Source organism: Schistocerca piceifrons, chromosome 7, assembly GCF_021461385.2.
Source record: "Schistocerca piceifrons isolate TAMUIC-IGC-003096 chromosome 7, iqSchPice1.1, whole genome shotgun sequence".
Taxonomy (NCBI): Eukaryota; Metazoa; Arthropoda; class Insecta; order Orthoptera; family Acrididae; genus Schistocerca; species Schistocerca piceifrons.
The window spans coordinates 337,389,650-337,412,947 of NC_060144.1; the positions used below are offsets into that span (position 1 = coordinate 337,389,650).

Here is a 23,298-nt window from a genome sequence, read left to right on the forward strand (position 1 = left end):
AAGATGGCATTCAGATAATTCTTATGACAATAATATTGATTTCTGGATGGAAAAAATTGATCGCTTGAATGCGAGGAGAATCACATGCTTCAATTCATTAGTAAGACACAAAAAAAGTCCACCTTCTCTACAAAACAGTCTACTGACCGTAATGCAATACGTCTCAAGCTTGTGAGACAGCCACATGAATTCGAACTAACAGTTGGCCTAGGACGTATACACAGACGAGCAGCAACAGTTGTTTTGCTGGTAACAATGTGTAACAGAAATGCCAAAAAATGTTTACTGGAAGACGGGCCACGAAAGAAGTACTGTAGCGACTTGTTAGAAAAGACCAACAATCGAAGTGTGTTCTTGCGAGCTCCGTCCGACAATGGAACGAAAGCTTATTTTGCAATATTCATCCGCGCCGAGAAACTCTGCATCGGCGTTTGACTGTGAACGTCACCAATCGCTCGTGAAAAATGGAAATAAGAACATACATTCTAAATGAGCACGTATCTTTTGATGCTACGAACTCGATACATACAAAATTTAACTACAATTAGTATAATACAGTGAATGTCAGTTACCAGCTTCATATCCAAAGCACTTTACATTCTTACCACCTACAAAAGTATTTAATGACTACACACAAGAAATCATGGTTTTCCGAAAATACTGTTTACATAAGATAACATGAGTTTCCATGACAACAATCGGCCCACTTTTTTTTTATTATTTCTTGCAGTAGCAGCTCTTCATTACTGCCACGGTAAACATTGTGCCCTGAGCTAAATGTTTGGTGCTATTGATTAGTTATGCCAGAGTAATAATTGACACTTAAAGATTCCTTCTGGCTATTGAAATCTAATGTATTGTTTTAAAATTACTGAATTGTAATAAGTGTGCAGGCAAAACGTTATCAGAGATAAGTGCTGTCAATGCTCTTAACGCCTGACTTTACGTAATGGTTGTTTATCTCTGATATGAAGTAGAAATAATGCAGAGAGATACATTGTGTTTGTGTAATGTGTAGTGCTACAATGTTTATGTAAGTGTGAGTTTTACAAACATTATGCAGTGGTGTGGTTTCGGTACGCTGTCTTTTAAAGCATGTGTAACATTTTGGAGTTGGACATGAATCAGAACCCCCTGAAGTATAGGTACGTATCTTTACCAACCGTAAAATCGTAATATGTTTTAGAATAAATGCATATCGGACGTTTGTGATACCTTTGAAGTGAAACAGGACTTATTAAAGTCTTGCTGGGATGATTGTCAGTGTGTTGTTCGAAACTTTGATAGAAAGAAAATTAAAAATCAGTGAGTCATATTGTTGACATACATGCATAACATGAACGATGGACTTTTCTTGACGTTGTGAAGGTAAGCGGTAGGCTTTCGCAGCTCTTTAAAATATGACTTAAATACATACATCACTTAAATGTATCGCAACGCATGGTCCATAGTATGTATCATGAAACTAATGATTGTATTCGAAGAATGTTAAACTCTTTTATTATGGAATGGCCTCTCATGAATAACTAACATTTGCTACTCTGATCTGTTTACTTAAAATGAGTGTCGAATGTAGGCTACTTGGTTCGAGTGTATCGCGTTAGGGGCAAAACATTTGGTACGATAATATTCCTTTGGTTGAGACGGAGAAATAAATTTATATGTGATATTGTGATAACTCGTAAAGTCAAATATGACATCGGACTTGCAGAATTTCTTGGAGGAAGGGGGCGTTCCCCCATGATCAGCGCACCTTCACTGAGTCACATCTTCGACAGGATAGTAATCAACCCGTGAGATTTCCATTATTTTCACTGTGGCTCTTTATGGCTTGACGGAACTGGCAGATAAATTGTAGGGATAATATATTAGTAATAATCATACTGGATACAGCCGTGATGATAACTGAGTAGACATACATCTGGTTGGCATCCAATTAACAAATCAGTTTCGATCTCTCTCTCTCTCTCTCTCTCTCTCTCTCTCTCTCTCTCTCTCCTCCCCCCGTCTCTCCCCCCCCCCTCTCTCTCCCCCTCCCCCCGTCTCTCTCCTTCTCTCCCCCCTCCCCCTCTCTCCCTCCCCTCCCCCCCCCTCTCTCTCTCTCTCTCACACACACACACACACACACTGTCTCACTTAGCACAATATTATGCACACCACTCTGGAATTTTGGCTAAGAGTCTTATGCAAGAAGAAGAGTCGAGTCTGTCTGCCAAATTACAGCCTCTCCATGAATTGTTACCCGCGAACAGAAACAATAAATAATCTTCTCTCAAAACAAATGAAGGAAAATGAAATAAAATGTTAATTGTCTAATGTTCTTACTACTGTGACACTGCATGGTATTTACAATATTGGAAGTGAGTATGGCTTTTGTTGCCGCATGTTGCAGCACTGTGTGGTATGGAGGACATAAGAAGTGTTCACCTCGATCAACAGACAAGACTAGTGGCAGAGCATAGCATCAACTAAGGGTCATTTGAGTTTAAAGAGGCAAAGTCCTGTGTCATGTCATTGGTTTATGAGACTCCGTAATCAAATAGACCGTGAAATAATTGTTGATGACAGTCTTTTCAACCAAATCAGCAGTTTCTAGCTAAGATAATGGGATGTTTCACTATCAAAAATTTGGTAAGAAGGCTCCATGATGACAGCTGCACTGGCAGCAGACTGCAGAATGGCAGTCCAATGCATCACACATTTTGCCCTAACTAATGTGTCATCCACCACCAGGAAGAGGCAGGACACTCACTTCTGAGTGCTAATGATTAATTAACCCAATGGTTCCTCAGGAAAGGTCAGGTGTCGGGTGCTTAGGAAATTAGACTTCCTCCCAGATAGCACAGTAAGCCGGTTTCAAACTTGTTTCCAGATGTAAAGTTCAAGTATATAAGCTTGATCAAAGCTAGAATATTCAAGCCTGTTAGTTGGATTCAAGCTTGAAACAAACATCAAAGTTGGCAGAGTTCAAGCTATATTTCAAGCTTGACTTATCAAGTTTGGCTCCAGCTGTATCTACACACGTGGAATACAGCCTGGTATTTACAGCTTGTTTTAAGCTATATAATTATTAATCTGAATTTATTGAACCTAATTAATTAAATAAATATCAGAATGGAAATGGTGTGAAAAAAATTATCAAGACATGTATGTTTAAAAATTTTTATTTTCAAAGTGTTTAAAGTTGTTTTATTTTAAAATTTAATTATTCTGAAGCCCCTCCGGCCCCAGCACACAGACCAGAGCAGGATCAAATATCCCTGACTTCTGCTGGTATGATGATCCTGTAACAGGTAAAACAAAATGTTTGCCATACCTAAACATGAAAAATGTAAAAAGTTGAAACTGATCAACCTAAATATAATTTATGCCCCAGATTAGCAAAATAACTTCAAACTCACTGATGTAGTAAGAATCATTAAGTAGTATAAACGTCACTGAGTAAGCAGCTGCTTCTGGTGACTTCATTCCAAAGGGTTTTTAAAGTAATTTGAAATAACTTTTTGTTTGAAATTTTGAAAGTACAGATGACATTTGGGTAATTTTGCGATGAATTCATGAAGAAGCCACACATCACTATTTCTAACAGTTTCAGGGCCATTTAATCTGAATTATAAAGAAACAATTACTTGAAATCATATACACCTCATGCTGTAAGCTTATAAGGAAACTACTGTTTAGAAAAATGTAGACGGTTTATTCTATCCACAATTATATTTTGGTGAGTAAAACTGAATCAAAATGAAATAAAAGATGAAGTCGAAATGAATTTAAGAAATTACCAGTTCAGTGGAACTGAAATGTAAAAGAACAAAAAATGTTCTCCTTGTCATATTTTAATATTGCCTTTTATTAGATTTCAGCACCATTACAAATAACAATAAAAGTAAGAAGTACCAGTAGGCCTTGCAGTATTATTTCACCTAGGGAACAACAAAATTAAGAGCAATTGAAGACCAGTCAAAGCTACGTAAATAAAAAATACTGACACCTATGTAGTGACTGGTTCTTGATGCACTTTTCCCATTCACCATGTCATTACTATTTGTATTAGCAAAGAAACTTTTCACACTTCACGATTATTCATTCATGGTGTGACACACGCGAGTATTTACAAGTAAACAAATGTAATAGGGCGATATATATATAAAAAGGTGAGATTTTAAAAAGGTAAAATAACATTAAGTTTTAATTTATTAGTGCCACGTACTAGAGAGCTAGTTTAAAATGACCTCTTTTTGCTGAACAACTTGTAATATGTTTTCTTAGATGGTAATCCATTTCACTTTCATCCAGGTTCAATTTTTCTATGTAAAAGAATATGATATTTCTTTACGTTACGTAATAATATTTAACATTTGTAATATGAGAAAAAATGCACCAGCGTACCTGTAATACACTATATATCTTCTTCAGACCCGGTGTAGCAGTAAGGCAGGGAACGCCACACACTTTCCGAACTATTTTCCAGTATAAAACAAACTTCACAACAGTCAACAATCACTAATGCACGTCACAAAAATAAAATGGCCGTAAACCTAGCAGAGTCAGTGCAACTGCAAGGCTTATAAACGCTTGTGGCGCTTCCCGTGGACGTCTATGGAAGCTATGCTGCGCACGCATCTGCTGTACAGCCTCCCAGAGAAATTACAGTTTATTTCGAGCTTGGGGAAATTATTTTAATTCAAGCTAAATTTTTATAGCCTGATGTAAACCGTGTAACAGGTTGATTTTTCAATCTTGAATTTTCAATGGAACCTAAACTCGATATCCACCTTGAAATAAGCTGTGTAACAGGTTGATTTTTCAATCTTGAATTTTCAACTGAACCTAAACTCAATATCCACCTTGAAATAAGCTTGAGTGCTAGCTGGGCTACAAGATCATAGTATTTCACGTGAAAGCAATAAGGAGGACATACCTGATAATCTGAAACTATTTCATAGGTGTAATGTTTGTGTACTGATGGTGACAGGAAGGGCATCCATCCACCTCTTAAATTAACATGCCACATCCTATTAACCATGGCCGACCCTGCATAACTGTGGGACAAGGCTCAAGAAACAGAAAGAATGTTTTTGCACTGTGTGTGACTTAGTTGCTTCTTGGATTGTTTTCAGACAGTGATGTTGACAACATTATCAACAACAGCTAGGAGGTTGTCTATGGTAAAAGTTTGCTTACAGTGTACCGTGGCTTTTCCATTGTGTGCTGCTGTTGGTAATGCTTCATGCAATGAATCATTGAAAGTCGACACAACTAATAACTAGTCATATGTAAGTAGTCAGTGAGGTTCTTATTTCTCAATGTTAATAAATGAAATTAGCTGGTATTTTGTTCTATGAGATTACAATTCAATCACATCATCAGAATTTTTTGGCATATTTCGAAATAAGACATACAAGTAGTTATTACAATGGTGAGTGTATGCCTTGGGCTGAGCTGCGTATAAGCCTGTTGTAACAATTGTATTTTTCTATTGAGATTCGTAGGCTTCGCCTAATCGCAAGCAGATTGTCACATTCCAACCTAACGTAGGCATCGAGCTACCCAACAGGTCCATCTTTCAGCACATCTAGTTTTCTGCCATTCACATTTATTGCCTTCATTAACACTAAACCAAACCATCACGTTCCAGCCTGACCTAGACCACAGGCTTTGCAACAGATCAGTCTGTCAGCACATTTAATTTATTCCTGTCACCAAAGGGATACGAATATCAGTAATCAACTTTCAGTTCATAATAACCGGGTCAGTAAAAGGTATTTTGTGCTGCCCATATTGAAAACAAATGTAATCTATTCATATCTTCTGCTGAAAGAAACTATATTAGAGTCAGTGATTCTTATTGGCCATCATATACTATCACCTAATTGGGTGTGAACAACAATAACAAATTGCCAACAGCGTACAATAGAAGAGCTGTGGTATACTGTAAGTGCACTTCAGCCTCATCTGTTTGTGTGATGGTACATTGGTGGCAGAAAATGAGAACAGGAACCAACAGCTACTGTGTGTGGAGATTGTGCCAACTGGTCGTATCGTCTGTGACCATGTGGACAACATTAGTGTGTTCGTATTCTGGGCGCAGCATACACTGGCCATAAATCAAGAAACATATATTGCGTGGATTAACTGAAGTGTTCGATACTGCTTTGCCAACTCTACATCTAAAGTTTCTATTCACATTTGTCAGCTTCACCATCTAACAATGAAACTGTCACTTTCCAGCCTAACCGACACATAGGATATGCTATAGATCTATCAGTCACCACAATGTTTAGTTAAAAATTTAAAATAGGTGCAAAAGAATTATTGCCAGTATTCTGTTTGCACACACATAACACCACATGCCACTTCATTATTACGTTTTGGGATTAAAATGACATCAGGTATTGTAGGTGGACCCCATTCCAGAATTCATTATTAATTTTGTTACCCATATTATTGTAAGGAATGTATCGCATTTAAAAGTTTTCAGAAAGTTGCAACTTTTTTTCCCAAGGTGATTAGTAGTCCTCTAGTTTTGCTGTAACAACTAGGTATTATCACTTTAAGATGTTGGTTGCACATTACCCAGAGCAAGGACTAAGAGACAAACCTAAGGACCAAGAAAAAATTGTGTGCTGTAGTTACCACGATCTTTTTAGTAAGAAGTACTTGAGTCTCAAAGCTTTGGAACTGTACTACTGTGACTTAAGTCATTGAGTTGGTACTAATACAAAGAACATGGGTACTCTATAAATTTAATGTTGTTGTCAATCAAATAATTGTAGCTGAAATAATATTAATCTTAATTTTCTTTGTTAATAAATTTTGTATTTTCAGGTGGGATGTCAATTGGGAGACCTCTCTAAGAATATATTTCTAGTATGAGGGAAGAAATTTCTTTCCTATAAGATGATCAGCTAGTTGGAGTTTTCGCCTCGTTCACTTTGAGAGGTCCTAGGTCCCAGGGGCTGCAAAAGATCTAGCATCAGCAGTCAAAACAGCTCTAGCATGCAGCAACAGGGGAAGCCACGGTTTCTTAGATATCATCAAGGAAGTGTTCGTGGTGTTGCCTTCAGTCCCAGGGTAAGTAATATGTTGCAAAATTGTATCTAGGTTGCTGTTCACATTTTGTAACTAGAACTGTGTGTGAAAGCATGTTTTTTTGGTGTTTCATGTTGTCTAAAACTAACAAGGAGAGGCCATGGCATTGGGGTCACAGATTTACTAGACTTTGTACACCTTTAGTAGGCCATTAAAACAACATAATGTGCAAGTAGTAAGGTGCACTACACTAGCAATTCCGAGAAAATCGCAAGAGAAGTTTTACGCATCTGTTATGTGGACTATGTATCTGTGTGTATCTTCTAGACGTTATAGAGTTCATGGTGATCTTGTAGTTAGTGTTCGAGGGTTTGTTAAACAAATTTCTATGACGTGATGGTTTGACTCCCCCTCAAATATAGTTTCTAATCAATATTTTTTTTACATCACTGGTCATATTATTTAATTTGTATTACATTTGAGAGGTAGTATAATTATAAAAAAAGATTTTTAATTAAATTTAATTATTATTACTATCAACAAGTAAACAAAGAAACACACAGAATTTTCCATGAAAATTTATGCCTGTCATGATTTGCGAAATTACTTATACATGCAATCTGGTAAAGTACCCAGAACTACCTTGCATCTTGACACTTCAAGCTGCAGAGACAGAGGCAGGCCAGATTTGGCAGTTAACCTGTGCAGCGATGAGACGTTGCTAATGTAGCAAGAAGGAGTGATGTAGGTGCAAATTTTTTGAATATCACAGATTTTACACTTGTACTACAAAAATGAAGGTGACTACTTGTTCCTCGACTACTGCAGATAATGAATGTCCTGACAATTCGAATTGTTGCATCATCCATGACCCTCTTGCAAAGTGCGAACACTAACCACTTGACCACACTGACATCTTAGGGCCAGCATCTTCACATAGATACATGGGATACATAATAGATGCGTAAAACTTCTCTTGAGATTTTCTTGGAATTGACAGAGCAGTACACCTTTCTACGTGTACGTTGTGTTGTTTTAATGGCCTACTAAAGGTGTACCAAGTTTGAAGTAAATCCATGATCTCGGTGTTGTGGCCTCTCATTGTACGTGAAATGTTTGAAAAGGATAGTAGCTGAAATAATGAATTAAAATTTGTGCCAAGGCCAGTGCTTCGACCGGGTCTCCTGCTTACTGGGCAGAAGTGCTAACCACTAAATCATCTGGCAGGTTTACTAACCACTACATCACCGTAGTATTGTGGCTCACACAGCTGCACGGACTACTCTGGTCCGGTGCCCTCCCTAACACACATCTCAGTTCATGCCTTCAGATCATTATCCCCTTCTTGAATCGTCAGTTTTGCCATGACTCTCACCTATGCCTGAGGTGCAGGCAGAATTTCCCTATTACGTATGAAGGGAGGGTGCTATTCCGAATCAGAGAGCCTCGGAAATACTGACAATGTACGAAGGGGAAAATTGGCTGAAGATGTGAATTGAAGTTTGTGTTAGGGAGGACATTGTCTGTGCAGCTGTGTGGGCCACTATGCCACGGTGGTGCAGTTGTTAGCACATCTGCCTCATAAATAGGAGACCAGTTCAAGCCCTGGCCTTGGCACAAAGGTGTACTTCACTTCAACTTCTATCGTTATGGAAGATAACGTTGAAATTCATATGACTCCAGGAAAATGTAATTCCATCAGATCAATAAGTAAAATATTGTACGAAGTTAATGGATGACAGGTGTTCAAAAAACACACACACAAAAAGAATGTTCATGAAAATATATACATGGGTAATTGAAGAAAAGATCAGATGTCGTTTTGCAGTCGTAATTGTCAGTTGACCAAAGATGAGAATAATTTTTTGTACAATTTGGTGTAAGCCACGTAAACTTTGTTTTGTGTGTTTTAGTATTTTAAATGTCTGAATGTTATGCTATTGAGGCAGAGGTTGAAAACCATCCTGACTTTTATCAAGAAGATTCTTGAAAACTACCAAAAAATCCCCACACCATCTAGTTAGTGTATGTGACTAGTGGTCATTTACATTAATTCAGTACCCAGAACACATTTGGCCATGGCTCGCCATTCTTTCTTGCAAGGTAGCAATCTACACGTTGAGCTGAACAACAGTCAGGCATTATGCCTTTCACTATGTCTCCAGCTTTTCTCCTTCCTTCTGCATTCTACTTTACCTATTTAATTCCTCCCTTTTTTATCACTTGTCTACTGTTGTATTCCTTCTGTGTTTTATCTCCTCCATACTCTTTTTCCCTTGTTTAGTTTTTCATCTTCTCATTAAACCTTTCTTATGTCACACCCTAAATATATATCTAAGCCACCCTGTCTTGTTTCCAGTTAATATTTTCAAAGGTGCTCTGTCTGTTGCAGTACTATCTGATCCTATCGGAAACATTGATGTGAATGTTGTCATTAATTTGGGCTAAATTCTAGCTCAGGGCCAGCGGCAGTTAGTGTTTACCTATTCATAGGTTTACAATGCGTCAGTTTCACGTAGCCAGTGAGATGATACTTTCATACAACCATTGAGAGGCAAGATGAGAGGCAATGTATCTCTAGTGCTGAAATTGAAACCAGACACAAAAATGTATCAGATGCAATGGTGAAATGGCTCTTAAATAGTCAAAGATTTGTGTGGATGGAATCATCTGGATGTGCAGAAAAAGCCACGGATTTTCTGAGTGTTCTCTATCAGAAAGAATTCTTGATTTTGTGGAAGCTAGATAAAAATTATTACCATTTTGCAATTTATGTATTTATGAGTGTAAATCAAAATTTACATCCCGAGAAGTGGATTTGACCAAACAAACCATGGTGGACTGGTGACAGTTTTGTAGAGAAGTTTGTGGAAATCTGCCTGAGACAGAGGGAGAAACTGGATGGTGAAGGACAGATTGTTAAAATCGATGAATCTCAGTTTAGCAAGTAATAGTTTGTATGAGGGAACAGAGAACAGGAAGACAAGTGTTTGGTGGTATCAAACAAGATACATACAAATGTCTTTTTGCATTGTGCCTAAGCTTTCAAAAGCTGTTCTCTGAAAAATTGTTAAGCAAAATATTTTCTGCAGACAACGGTGATTTTAGACTGTTTCTCCACATACAGACACCTGAAAATGAATGTTTCCAGCACCTTACTATCAATGACAAATTGACTTTAAAGGATACGAAGACATGTGCCCATACAGGTACTACAGAGGTCACATGTGCTGCAAGTACATGGTCCCTGTTTGGCACAGGACAGTGCAATACTTTTTTGAACACACTAGGTTTTTTTAATAGCATAGCATTAATTGTTATTTGTGAAATGAGAAAGAATTCCATTAATAATCTCCGTTCACACAAGTATTTCATTGCTGCTGTCCAAATATATTATGAATGCGAAGTTAAAGTTAGATTTGGGGTAAAAGCACATTTTAAATTTCTGCGAGTGAAACAAGCAGCAATTACATTCATAATCTTGTTTGTCGAAAATGTTTCACAGTTTTTTCTAATACATCATGGGTTATGAGGCAGTCCATTTGTTTGTAAATACTAGCACAGTTTAAATAGCGGCAATTCAAACAAAGAACAGTTAAATTTATTATCCTCATTCACAGCAGTGTTTCAGTCTTTCTTCCAAATGTATTACTTTGAAACATGTCATGTGCCTTCTCTTGCATTTGCTGCATAGCACGAACAGTTGACACATCCTCTTTCGTTTCCGTGCTGGCAGTGTTCCTGCATGAAACACTTAAGTATGCCACTGGCCCTCTTCTAGTTTGTTTTCAAAGCAGTCTTTCTTTCAGATTTCGGAGAATGCATTCTGGTTGTGAAAACTAGCAGTTTTATTTATTTTGTCTCTTTTTTGTACTGGTGTCACCAATTGTTTTAGAGTGTAGGCTTTTTATTCACTGTTGTATAGATAATTGAGAGAGGGTGGAGGGGCGGAGGACGATGAGAAATGAAATAATATGTATTTGGGTAGAGTGTGGATGATCCTTTTTAATTGTTATTTTATTAATTAGAACATACCTTTTTATTTTGGTTTTTAGTAGTCACATAATGTTTTGAAATACCTACTATTCATTCATTTGTTGCAATGAAGTGAAAAAAATGCCCAAAGGACATCTCTAGATATAGAGAGCATTTGTTTAATCACTATAGCTTGAGATTGATGATAGCATGGTAATATTTTGACTATGGATCTTACAAATTTGGAAGCTGGAAGCTGTATAGATACAAGTCGCATACTCCATTTTGAATATGGGGTTATTCAAAAAGATGGATCCTAATACATAAATTTTTGTTTCATGAAAGAAATGTAAATTTGATGAAATAATCTATATGTTGATGGAAACAGGCTGTTTTGAAGAGTACAGACATAGGTAATGAATGTTCAGAAAAGTGAGAAAAATGGTAGTCAAACTCATTCAACATGCAGACAGTTATCTCGTGTCACCGAGTTCCCTGCAAGTTTTATCCTGTCCCACAGGTCAGCCAGAATTTTTGATAAAGTTTGAGTGTAAACTGCTATTTATACAATTCCCAATGGAAAAAAGTAAAATGCTTTGAGATCAGGAGATCTCGTTGGTCAGAGTGTAAGGTCCAGGTGGTCTTTTCCCATGTGACCCATCTATTGTTGAGGAAGGCATTTATGGAGATTGCAATAAAGTACAAAGCATGTTTTGCTGTCTCTCTCATGTGGCAATGTTTCAGTGGGTTTAGCAGAGCCTGTGTGTAAACATTGTATCCATTCAGCTTTCCTCTAAGATGAAATGTCACATTTCACTAAAAATTAAATGCAGAACTGTTTCATCCACCATTTTTCTTACCATGTCATCACAAAATTTAATAAGCTTTACTTTTTTATTTTCAACAAGAGCTTACACAGGTTGTAAGTGGAATGGCTTATACATCCTTACAGTTGATTGAGGTATTCACCCCACTGATTGACTTAAATTGGACTGTGTACAAAACTTTCTTCACTTTCTCTTGTGTCATTGTCTGAAGTCTGTAGTCTGTTTGCTTTGTCCTTTGCAGAGATGCCTTATTTGTGGAAATGGCTTAAAGTAATATCTTATGTCATGTGGAATAATCGGGTCTACTGCTGGATGTTTGTGTCTCTGGCACAATATTTCGACCACGTAACTCGTTGCCTTCTTCAGGTCTCAGGTCGCACCTGAAGAAGGCAATGAGTTACGTGGCTGAAATATTGTGCCAGAGCGACACAAACATCCGGCAGTAGACCCGATTATTCCACATGTCAAGATCTCGCCGGAAAAGCCTGAAGAATTACTTAATATCTTGTGCTTTTCATAGGTGGTGGTTCAGTGTCAAATCAGGGACAAAATGCCGTCTTCACTAAAATTGCCAATCAACTTTTTCTGAACTCAAGAATGCAGAAAACCTAATATTGCACGGTAGTCAAACTATTGGTGTGAAGTCTGCAAAACATTGAAAAGTCCATGTTAGAGATTTTAGGATGATATCAAATGTAGGCATTTTTCCTTTTTGAGTCTCATATGGTTTGTGGGAAGAATGACTTTTAAAATGCCTCTCTGTGTGCTATAGTTAGTCTTAATTATGTCTTCTTGATCCCTGTGGGAGTGATACATAGGGGCCTGAAGCATTTTTCAAGATTCTTCCTGTAATACTACTACTTGAAATTTTGTAAGTTTGCTTTTGTGTAGTGATTTGTGTCTGTGTTCAAGTGTCTGTGATATCAGGCTTTTCAACATTTCTGTAACACTCTCCAATGAGTCAAAAAGACCTGTGAGCATTTTTGTTACCCTTTTTTGTATGTATTCAACATCCCTTGTTATTCGTATTTTCTATGGGCCCACGCACTTGAGCAATATTTTAAGACGGGATGCGTAAGTGTTTGAGCAGTTTCTTTCGTAGACTCATTGCAGTTCCCCAGTATGCTCTCAGTGAACCAAGGTCTCCCACATACCTTACCTATGACTGAGCCTATGTGGTCATTCCATTTCATGTCCCTAGAAATGGTTGTATCCAAGTATTTGTATGAGTTGACTGAATCTAGTTGTGAATTGTTGATATAAATGGTTAATATTTTTTTCCCCGTTTTGTGAAGTGCATAATTTTACATCTATGATGGCAATCTTTGCGTCTCTTAGAAGTCTTACGAAGAACTGACTGAATATTTCATGCAGTGGAAAGTTCTCGCTGGAATAATGACTATATGGAAAGGTATATTGCTACTCGCCATGTAGATATGCACAACGAAAAAGGCTGCTAAGGTATTAAGCTTTCGGACCAAGTTCTCCTTCCAAAATAGAAAACACAACACACACACCCACACACACACACACACACACACACACACACACACACACACACACAAAAGCACAACTCGCACACAAATAACCACTGTCTCCAGGCTTAAGCGGCTGGAGACAGTAGTCGTGTATGCAAATTGTGAATGTGTGTGTTTTCCATTTTAGAAAGAGGTCTTTATCAGAAAGCTTAATATTTTAGCAATCTTTTTCATTTGCCTGTGTGTGACACAATGCCATCTCTATGTGGTGAGCAGCAGACTGTTAGTTGAATATTTCAGCTGTCCCCCACCCTCAACCCCGCAGATGGTACTTCTTTATTGACACACACATCATCTGCAGAAAATCCAAGGTTGTTATTAATATGGTCTGTCAGGTCATTAATATAACATGAACAACCAGACTTTCAAAGCAGTCAAACCTCTCTTGACATGACTGAAATTATACAATGGAAAGTCCACGTTGGATCGTGATCTGGACTCAGGCCCAAGGCATCTTGCCCTCATTGCTTCACAACCTTAACACCTTCTCTTCCATCTGATTCACCTGTTCCTCCTCAACCCAGTGTGCCACTTTCCTTGATGATGTTGACCTCAACTTCTCTGATTGCTCCATCCACACCACTCTCCACATTAAACCCACCAACAGTACCTGCATTTCGACAGCTGCTGTCCCTTCCACATCAAAAAATGCCTCCCATTCAGCCTGCCCACCCGAAGCCAGGATATATGAAGTGACAAGAATCCAGCATGCTGAAGGTCTCACAAGGCCTATTGCAGACAGGCAATATCCCACAGACCTAGTCTGCAAACAGGTTTCCCATGCCATATCCCAACATACCTCTAATGCTCCCACCACCTCCAAGGGTGATATACAAAGGGACACCCCTTTGTCACCCTTTAGGACTCCCTATGCCACTCCCAATGACAACTCCTTACCTTTTTGTGGAGTGAGCAGGTCTTGCACCTGGGTGTTCTACAGGGATCCACCTATCCAGCACTCCCTATCCCAGTCCTGTCACAGGCACAGGCTTATCCTACCCCATCAGAGACGGACAACCTATGAAAGTATCCATTTCATATACCAGCTCTACTGTGATCATTGCACAGCTTTTTATATTGGTATGGTCACCGATCATCTGTCCCCCAGGATCAGTGGCCACTGCCAAAGTATGACCAAGAGCAAAATGGACCACCCCATGGCACAGCATGCAGCTTGACATAACATGCTTGATTTCAGTGGCCGCTTCACATCACAGGCCATCTAGCTCCTCCCTTCCACCACCAGCTTTTCTGAGCTGTGCAGATGCGAGTTATCCTTACAACCCATTCTCTGCTCCCAAAATCATTTCATCCTCTCTGGCCTATCATCTTCTCCCACTTCATGTTCCCTCACCATCATTGTCTGCTGCTCTCTGCAGAAACATGCACCGGTATTTTCCCCTTCTCTGCTCCTCTTATTTTCCACTTCCCATCCTCCCTCCCTCAGCATTCCTTGCCTGATGGCTGCAGTGTTTTCACTGCAGAGATGGTGGCTGTATCTCGTGTTCTTGAGCACATCCGTTTATGCCCTGGGGAATTGTTTCTTCTGTGTACTGACTTCTTGAGTAGCCTACAAGCTGTCGACCAATGGTACCCTCGTCATCCTTTGGTAGCGACCATCCAGGAGTCCATCTATGCCCTGGAACGGTCCAGTCGTTCAGTGGTGTTTGTGTGGACCCCAGGACACGTCGGAATCTCAGGCAACGAACTTGCTGACAGGCTGGCCAAATAGGCTACACAGAAACCGCTTATGGAGATTTCGGCATTGGGAGATGGAATGGGATAGTCTCAGTACGCACAACGAACTGCGTGCCATTAGGGAGACTACGAATATGTGGCAGTCCTCCATGCGGGCCTCTCGCAGGGATTCTGTGGTCCTCTGCCTGCTCTGCATTGGCCACGCTTGGGTGACCCACGGCTACTTCCTGTGCCGTGAAGACCTGCCTCAGTGTTGGTGTGGTGCCCGGTTGACAGTGGCTCATATTCTGGTGCACTGTCCCACTTTGACTGCCCTGTGATGAAATCTTCGGTTACCGGACTCGTTGCCGCTAATTTCATCTGGCAATACCTCATCGGCTGATTTAGTTTTACGTTTTATTTGTGAGGGTGGGTTTGATAATTTGATCTTAATTTTAGTGCATGTCCTTTGTCCCTCTGTGTCCTCCACCCTAGTGATTTTAGGGTTGAGGTTTTAATGAGTTGCAGGGGGGCTGGCTTCTCCATTTTATTCTCATGGTCACCCAGCCATGGTAATCTGTTTTGTCATTTTAATCTATTCTATCTGTTTCTTGCGTTTCTGTGGTTTTCTGTGGTTTTCTTCTCCCCTTTTTTCCATTTAAGTGTTTGTTGCCCTTCCATCGTCATTGTGGTTTTTCCTTTCTCTCCCCCCTCTCCCTCCCTCCCTCCACTCCACTCCACTCCACTCCACTCTCCACTCTACCTGTGTCTTGCCACCAGGTAGTCCCTGATCACTCCACCAGGCAACACTCACGGCTCTCCCCTCACCTTTACCCTTCTATCCCCTACCCTCCTCTTTTCCCTGACCCACTCCAGATCGTGGCTCCCCGCCCCTGATTCAGTTGCACTCTGTCTGGAGCGGCCAGAGGCAGCGGCCGTGCTTAAGATGTGCTTGCTTGTGTGTGTTTTCTTTGCTTTTTGGAAGAAGACTTTGGCCAAAAGCTCTATGTGTAACAGTCTCTTTGTTGTGCTTGGTTGCAGCTCAATGTGTCATCTTTATGACTCAAATTACTTATGCTTATTTCATTGATTCCCCATCCCAGATAACGTCCTACCTATAATTTCTCAATCCATTTACAGATTTTGTACAATTCCATGTATAATTGTACTTTAGTTAATAAATGTTGGTGTAGTACTGAATCAAATGCTTTTTGGAAGTCGACAAGTTTTGCGACAAGGTGATCTCCGCAATTCGTGGCTCACAGGAGATCATGTGAGAAATGGTCAAGTTGGGCTTAACATGCTCATTGTTTTTTAAATCTGTACTTGTTAGCATGTAGGGACTAATTTTGATCAAGACTCCTCATTATATTTGAGCTCAGAATATTTTGTAGGATTATACAACACATGGATGTTTAGAGGACTGGTCACCATGTTTTGTTCACAAGATCTGCTCTGTATTATGGCTAAAATGGGAGATAACTTAGCTACAAATTTGTACACCTTCTGAGAGGGCCCTCAAGCCTTGTTTAATTTGAGTGACTTTAGCTGATTCTCAGCACCACTGGTACTAGTATTTATATCAATTACGTCTTTACAGTGGTGCAAGAAGTAAACTATGGCTGTACATTTGTATCTTCCATTTGAAAACAGAGTTCAGCATGTCTTCTTTTGCTTTGCTACCATCAATTTCAGCTCCTGTCTCACCATGATCATATGGACACAACTTTGGTGCTACTGACAGCCTATGCAATCTAGGTTTTGTGAGAGATCGTGTGATAAGATTTTGCTGTGGTTGTCTCTGAAGGTTCACACATCATCCTCTTGATAGATAATGCACTTCATTCAGCATCTCCATATCTACAGCCCTTGGTTTGTTTTATACCTGTTATGCAGAAGCCATTGTTTCTTTAGAAATTTCTTTAAAGTAGCTGTATGAGTCCCTCCTCTCATCATCTGTTCATCTAGGTATATAATTATCAAATGTATAATCAGCTATCGATTTAAAATTGCACCGCAGTTCAGGGGTGAACATTTTGAGTTCCTCTTTGAGAGGTGCCAAGACTGCCTTTTTATTCAAATTACTAAATATGTAAATCTAATAGAGGGAAACATTCCACGTGGGAAAAATATATCTAAAAAGAAAGATGATGAAACTTACCAAACAAAAGCGCTGGCAGGTCGATAGACACACAAACAAACACAAACATACACACAAAATTCTAGCTTTCGCAACCAATGGTTGCCTCGTCAGGAAAGAGGGAAGGAGAAGGAAAGACAAAAGGATATGGGTTTTAAGGGAGAGGGTAAGGAGTCATTCCAATCCCGGGAGCGGAAAGACTTACCTTAGGGGGAAAAAAGGACAGGTATACACTCGCACACACACACATATCCATCCACACATACACAGACACAAGCAGACATTTGTAAAGGCAAAGAGTTTGGGCAGAGATGTCAGTCGGGGCGGATGTACAGAGGCAAAGATGAAGTTGAAAGACAGGCGAGGTATGAGCGGCGGCAAATTGAAATTAGAAATTAGCGGAGATTGAGGCCTGGCGGATAGCGAGAAGAAAGGATATGCTGAAGGGCAAGTTCCCATCTCCGGAGTTCTGACAGGTTGGTGTTAGTGGGAAGTATCCAGATAACCCGGACGGTGTAACACTGTGCCAAGATGTGCTGGCCGTGCACCAAGGCATGTTTAGCCACAGGGTGATCCTCATTACCAACAAACACTGTCTGCCTGTGTCCATTCATGCGAATGGACAGTTTGTTGCTGGTCATTCCCACATAGAACGCTTCACAGTGTAGGCAGGTCAGTTGGTAAATCACGTGGGTGCTTTCACACGTGGCTCTGCCTTTGATCGTGTACACCTTCCGGGTTACAGGACTGGAATAGGTGGTGGTGGGAGGGTGCATGGGACAGGTTTTACACCGGGGGCGGTTACAGGGGTAGGAGCCAGAGGGTAGGGAAGGTGGTTTGGGGATTTCATAGGGATGAACTAAGAGGTTGCGAAGGTTAGGTGGACGGCGGAAAGACACTCTTGGTGGAGTGGGGAGGATTTCATGAAGGATGGATCTCATTTCAGGGCAGGATTTGAGGAAGTCGTATCCCTGCTGGAGAGCCACATTCAGAATCTGATCCAGTCCCGGAAAGTATCCTGTCACAAGTGGGGCACTTTTGGGGTTCTTCTGTGGAATGTTCCGGGTTTGAGGAGATGAGGATGTGGCTCTGGTTATTTGCTTCTGTACCAGGTCGGGAGGGTAGTTACGGGATGCTAAAGCTGTTTTCAGGTTGTTGGTGTAATGGTTCAAGGATTCCGGACTGGAGCAGATTCGTTTGCCACGAAGACCTAGGCTGTAGGGAAGGGACCGTTTGATGTGGAATGGGTGGCAGCTGTCATAATGGAGGTACTGTTGCTTGTTGGTGGGTTTAATGTGGACGGACGTGTGAAGCTGGCCATTGGACAGGTGGAGGTCAACGTCAAGGAAAGTGGCATGGGATTTGGAGTAGGACCAGGTGAATCTGATGGAACCAAAGGAGTTGAGGTTGGAGAGGAAATTCTGGAGTTCTTCTTCACTGTGAGTCCAGATCACGAAAATGTCATCAATAAATCTGTACCAAACTTCGGGTTGGCAGGCCTGGGTAACCAGGAAGGCTTCCTCTAAGCGACCCATGAATAGGTTGGCATACGAGGGGGCCATCCTGGTACCCATGGCTGTTCCCTTTAATTGTTGGTATGTCCGGCCTTCAAAAGTGAAGAAGTTGTGCACATCTTGGCACAGTGTTACACCGTCCGGGTTATCTGGATACTTCCCACTAACACCAACCTGTCAGAACTCCGGAGATGGGAACTTGCCCTTCAGCATATCCTTTCTTCTCGCTATCCGCCAGGCCTCAATCTCCGCTAATTTCTAATTTCAATTTGCCGCCGCTCATACCTCACCTGTCTTTCAACTTCATCTTTGCCTCTGTACATCCGCCCCGACTGACATCTCTGCCCAAACTCTTTGCCTTTACAAATGTCTGCTTGTGTCTGTGTATGTGTGGATGGATATGTGTGTGTGTGCGAGTGTATACCTGTCCTTTTTTCCCCCTAAGGTAAGTCTTTCCGCTCCCGGGATTGGAATGACTCCTTACTCTCTCCCTTAAAACCCATATCCTTTTGTCTTTCCTTCTCCTTCCCTCTTTCCTGACGAGGCAACCATTGGTTGCGAAAGCTAGAATTTTGTGTGTATGTTTGTGTTTGTTTGTGTGTCTATCGACCTGCCAGCGCTTTTGTTTGGTAAGTTTCATCATCTTTCTTTTTAGATATAAATATGTAAATCATTCTACTTGTTCAGCAACTCTATGTGCATTAGCACGCATTGTTGCTCCAATTGCTTCATGGGCACTGATTCCAGTTTTGATATGGACATGAGGTCGGTTCTATTTTTATCCATTAAGTCTAATATATTTCTGTCATGAGTGGCTTTCTGAGCAATTTGTAGTTCTCGGAGAAGGTATTTAGTAATGTCTTACAGGAAGTCTTTTCATTCTCAACACTAACAAACCTGTAATTTTCCCAGTTTGTTGTTAGATGATAAGTCTCCTCCAATGTTGACATTATGATACGTTCATTCTAACTAAGTAAGTTTATGTCCAACTTTGTTTCACACACACACACACACACACACACACACACACACACACCCACACACACACACACACACACACTGTATGCAACTTCAGTTTGAGTTGAGAGTTCAGATATACTCTTAGATTTGCCACAAAACATCTCTCTGCTGCCAATTTCGATTATTAGCTAGCTTTTTGTAACTAGTAGTATGTGAGCTCCACAGCTTTGTAGGATTGATGGCAACTCTAGTACTTTGTTGCAAATGCTTTGGCTGTGGTCACTAGAATTGTAATCATTTTATCTGGGGACTGCTTCTTTGAATCTTACTGAAATTTTTAGTGCTTCAGGTTATCCTTAAGCTGTCATTATCTGGAAGAGAGAGGGTGTTATCTAAGGTAAGAAACTCTTGTATGCACTCCACACACAGACAGCCATCTGCGTAGCAGCCTTTGATGTGTGGTACCCCTCTCACATATTTACAGGGACCTTACGATTCTCAGCCGTATCGTGCACATCCAGTAGTCACAGCTTAGCTTGTCATAGAAACTTCAAACGCTCTGGTTCAGGCCTTATACTCTACTCAGAACCAGAGGGCACCTATTATTTCTGGGAATAACACTGTAGATTGTGAACTTGATTGAATCTCCATGGGCAAGGCTGGTCTTGTCAAACCTCTCTGCCAGTTGATGGGATGATCATAGTATGATCTTGGAGTCTGGATGACAGGCATCATATGTTCCAGCATGCGACACAGTCTGCAGTTGGTTGCATCTTTTTCATTCACTAGGTACTGGAATAGCTCTTCATCATATTGAACGAGCTGTCAGCCATACAGAAAGGGGGCACAATGTAATTTTTTCATGTGTTGTGGCCATGTACTTAAGGTTTACCATTATTTTCTGTGAATTTAAAGTATCAATATATTGAAGATTCCTACTGTTTGGTGCTCTCCTTGACACAGGACACTGCAGGTTTGTAAACGAGTGAAGTGTGACTCATTGGCTTGGGTTTATTTTAAGTGGAAGACAGCAAGTTGAACCTTTTGGGTAAGGAGACAGGTGTAATACCATGAGTCTCTGGTCTCTGCTTCCCCTGTGCAGTGCCTGTGGACCTGTTACTGTCATGCCATTCACAGTCAAATGGATTGTACAGTCTTGTACCATAGGGAGCAAATGAGAGGGTGTTGTTTGGTAGCTGGCATCCTCTTTCTACAATGCAAATGCAAACATGGATTAACAGGGTTCTTTATTTACATGAACAGGAAGCTAGCTACTTATCTTCCATAGAGTCCATATGTTGTACAAGCCCTTCAGCAGTGGTCCTCTTGCAGACACTATTGGAAATCTTGCTATAATGTGACGCTATGTACGGTCATAGCCTAAGCTCGCTCTGCTGTATGAGTGACAGATGACAAACTAGAATGAGTCAGAGAGAGCGACTGAGATAGTGCGTGACTGAGCTAGTGACTGAGAGACTGAGCTAGGGACCGTGAGTTAGTTCGTCAGTGACTGAGACCCTCTGGTCAGCGGCGGCGATCTAAATTCTTGGGGTTGAGAGGGCGTTGTGGCATGTTGCTTGAGAGTGTCTCTTTCGCCTCTCTCCTGATAGGTGCCTACTATTGATCTTCGCACTAGGTCTTTGCCGACCGATTTGCTGGTGACAGTCTATGCCAGCACATTGCCCCCCGCCCCCCTCGTTCCGCCACACCGTTGTCGTGTAGAGAGGCTGCGAACGACAATGGGAATGGAGGCAGTACGCTGGACTTACAGATGAGCCAGGAGCCATAACTGTGGAGGACGGTGTACTCCCGACCATACCCTGCTATCTGGCTTACGAGACAACAGGAACATCCTCCAGAAAACTGCTGCCAGGGCACATGTCCAGGCCTGAGGGTGTGTCCTGGGGCGATGACGGCAACAGCGATGGAGGGTCCAGGCTCATCAGGTTGTCGAGCAGAGGCGGTTAAGGCGAGGACACACCGACCATCCGCTCCTCCTGATGTGCCCTGGTGGCACCAGGGGCAGCTGCGAAGGTTGCCTGGTCCCATGAGGCTGTAGATCTGAGGGAAGAAAAGCAGCAGAATTGTGGGGCAAACGACATGCACAAATTTGGTTCTGCTGGCAGCACTGCAAACCATCGGGACCTCAATCAAGTGCATAGAAGAACCAATGAGTTCCTGGTTCATGCCTCTTTCTCAACACCATGGTTGCCATAAACCCTGATAAGAACAAGCTCACATGGCACAAAGCGATACTTGTGGACCACTGGCGGCACTGGATGCTGCGGTGGGTGTAGCAGCATTTGATGGTAGCGGCCATGCAGAAATTCCGCCAGAGATGGTCCGTCTCATGGGTGGGAGCGATAGGAGGTGAGGAAGAATTACAGTGCCTGTTCCAAGGTGTGGGTGGTGCGAAGCGTGGCCATCTGGTGCTTAAAAGTGCAAACAAAGTGTTCTGCTTCTCCGTTGGACTGGGGTAAAATGAAGCACTTGTTAGGTGACAAATGCCATTTCCTTCACAAAACTGTTCAAAATTACATTAAATGAACTGTGGTCTGTTGTCCGACACAAGTACTTTGGGCAAACCTTCAGTGCAAAATATGGAGGTCAACGCTTCAATGGTGCTACATGATGTGTAGAAGCCATAGGCACCGCAAATGGGAACTTGCTAAAAGAGTCTACCATTATGAGCCAACGAGTGTTCCAAATTGGTCCTGCAAAGTCAGTGTGCACTCTTTGCTGCAGGGATTGAGTCATAGGCCAAGCTGAGAATGTCAGTGGTGGAGGGGATTGTTTTTCCGTGCATGTGTGACACTGTGCCGTCATCTGTTCAATGTGGGTGTCGAAGCCGTGCAAAGTACAGTGCTGTTGCACTAACTGTTTAGTGCGAACAATTCCCCAATGTCCTTAGTAGAGCAATCGTAACACATCCTTTTGCAACACTTTGGGAATAAGCACACACGATTATCCAATGTCATTTTGTACTAGAATCACATCCTTTTGAACTGAAAGGTTATGCCCACATGCAAAATATCGGCGCACAATTGAGTTCTGAACACTGTTCAATGAACGAGGCCGAGATGTGTGAATGTAATGCAACAAAATCTTGAGATCTGGGTCTGCTTCTGTGGACTGTGCAATTTTCCTGTAGTGCAAGGGAAAATACTCCAGCAGTTCAGAGTCCTGCGCATAGATATGGCAACGAGATGTGGCAGATGCATCAAAATCGGAGTCTGGGCCAATTGGAAGGCAAGATAGGTTGTCTGCATTGCCATGCTTTGTCTTAGGTCTGTACGTAATTTCATACTGATTGTGCAAAAGCAACAGAGCCCAACATTGCAATTTCTGAGCTGTGCGTGCAGGAACTGGCTTTGACGGATGAAACGAAGACTGCAAAGGTTTGTGATCTGTCACTAAATAGAACTTGCGACCAAACAAATAGTGATGGAATTTGATCATGCCATACACAATAGTGAGAGCTGCTTTTTCAGTTTGTGAATAATTGCAACTTTGAGGCAAAAGCAATGGATCTGTCGTATGCACCAATTCTGTGTGAAAGCACAGTGTCGATTCCATAGGAAGAAGTGTCAACTTGCAAAACTACCAGCTTGACAGGATCAAAATGTACTAAACAT

General features: G+C 41.1%; 1 protein-coding gene across 2 annotated transcripts in view; it reads left to right on the forward strand.

Moving 5' to 3' along the window:
• The first annotated feature begins 946 nt into the window (after positions 1–946).
• The window catches only part of LOC124805016, a 117,196-nt gene continuing 94,844 nt past the window's right edge, over positions 947–23,298 (forward strand). The window contains exons 1-3 of one of the 2 annotated variants that reach the window (XM_047265423.1): positions 947–1,145; positions 5,121–5,276; positions 6,829–7,074. In XM_047265423.1, the coding sequence (XP_047121379.1) occupies positions 7,000–7,074 (75 nt within the window). In that variant the 5' untranslated portion in view covers positions 947–1,145; positions 5,121–5,276; positions 6,829–6,999. The remainder of the gene's footprint in view (positions 1,146–5,120; positions 5,277–6,828; positions 7,075–23,298) is intronic. The other variant, XM_047265422.1, reaches the window with a different exon arrangement.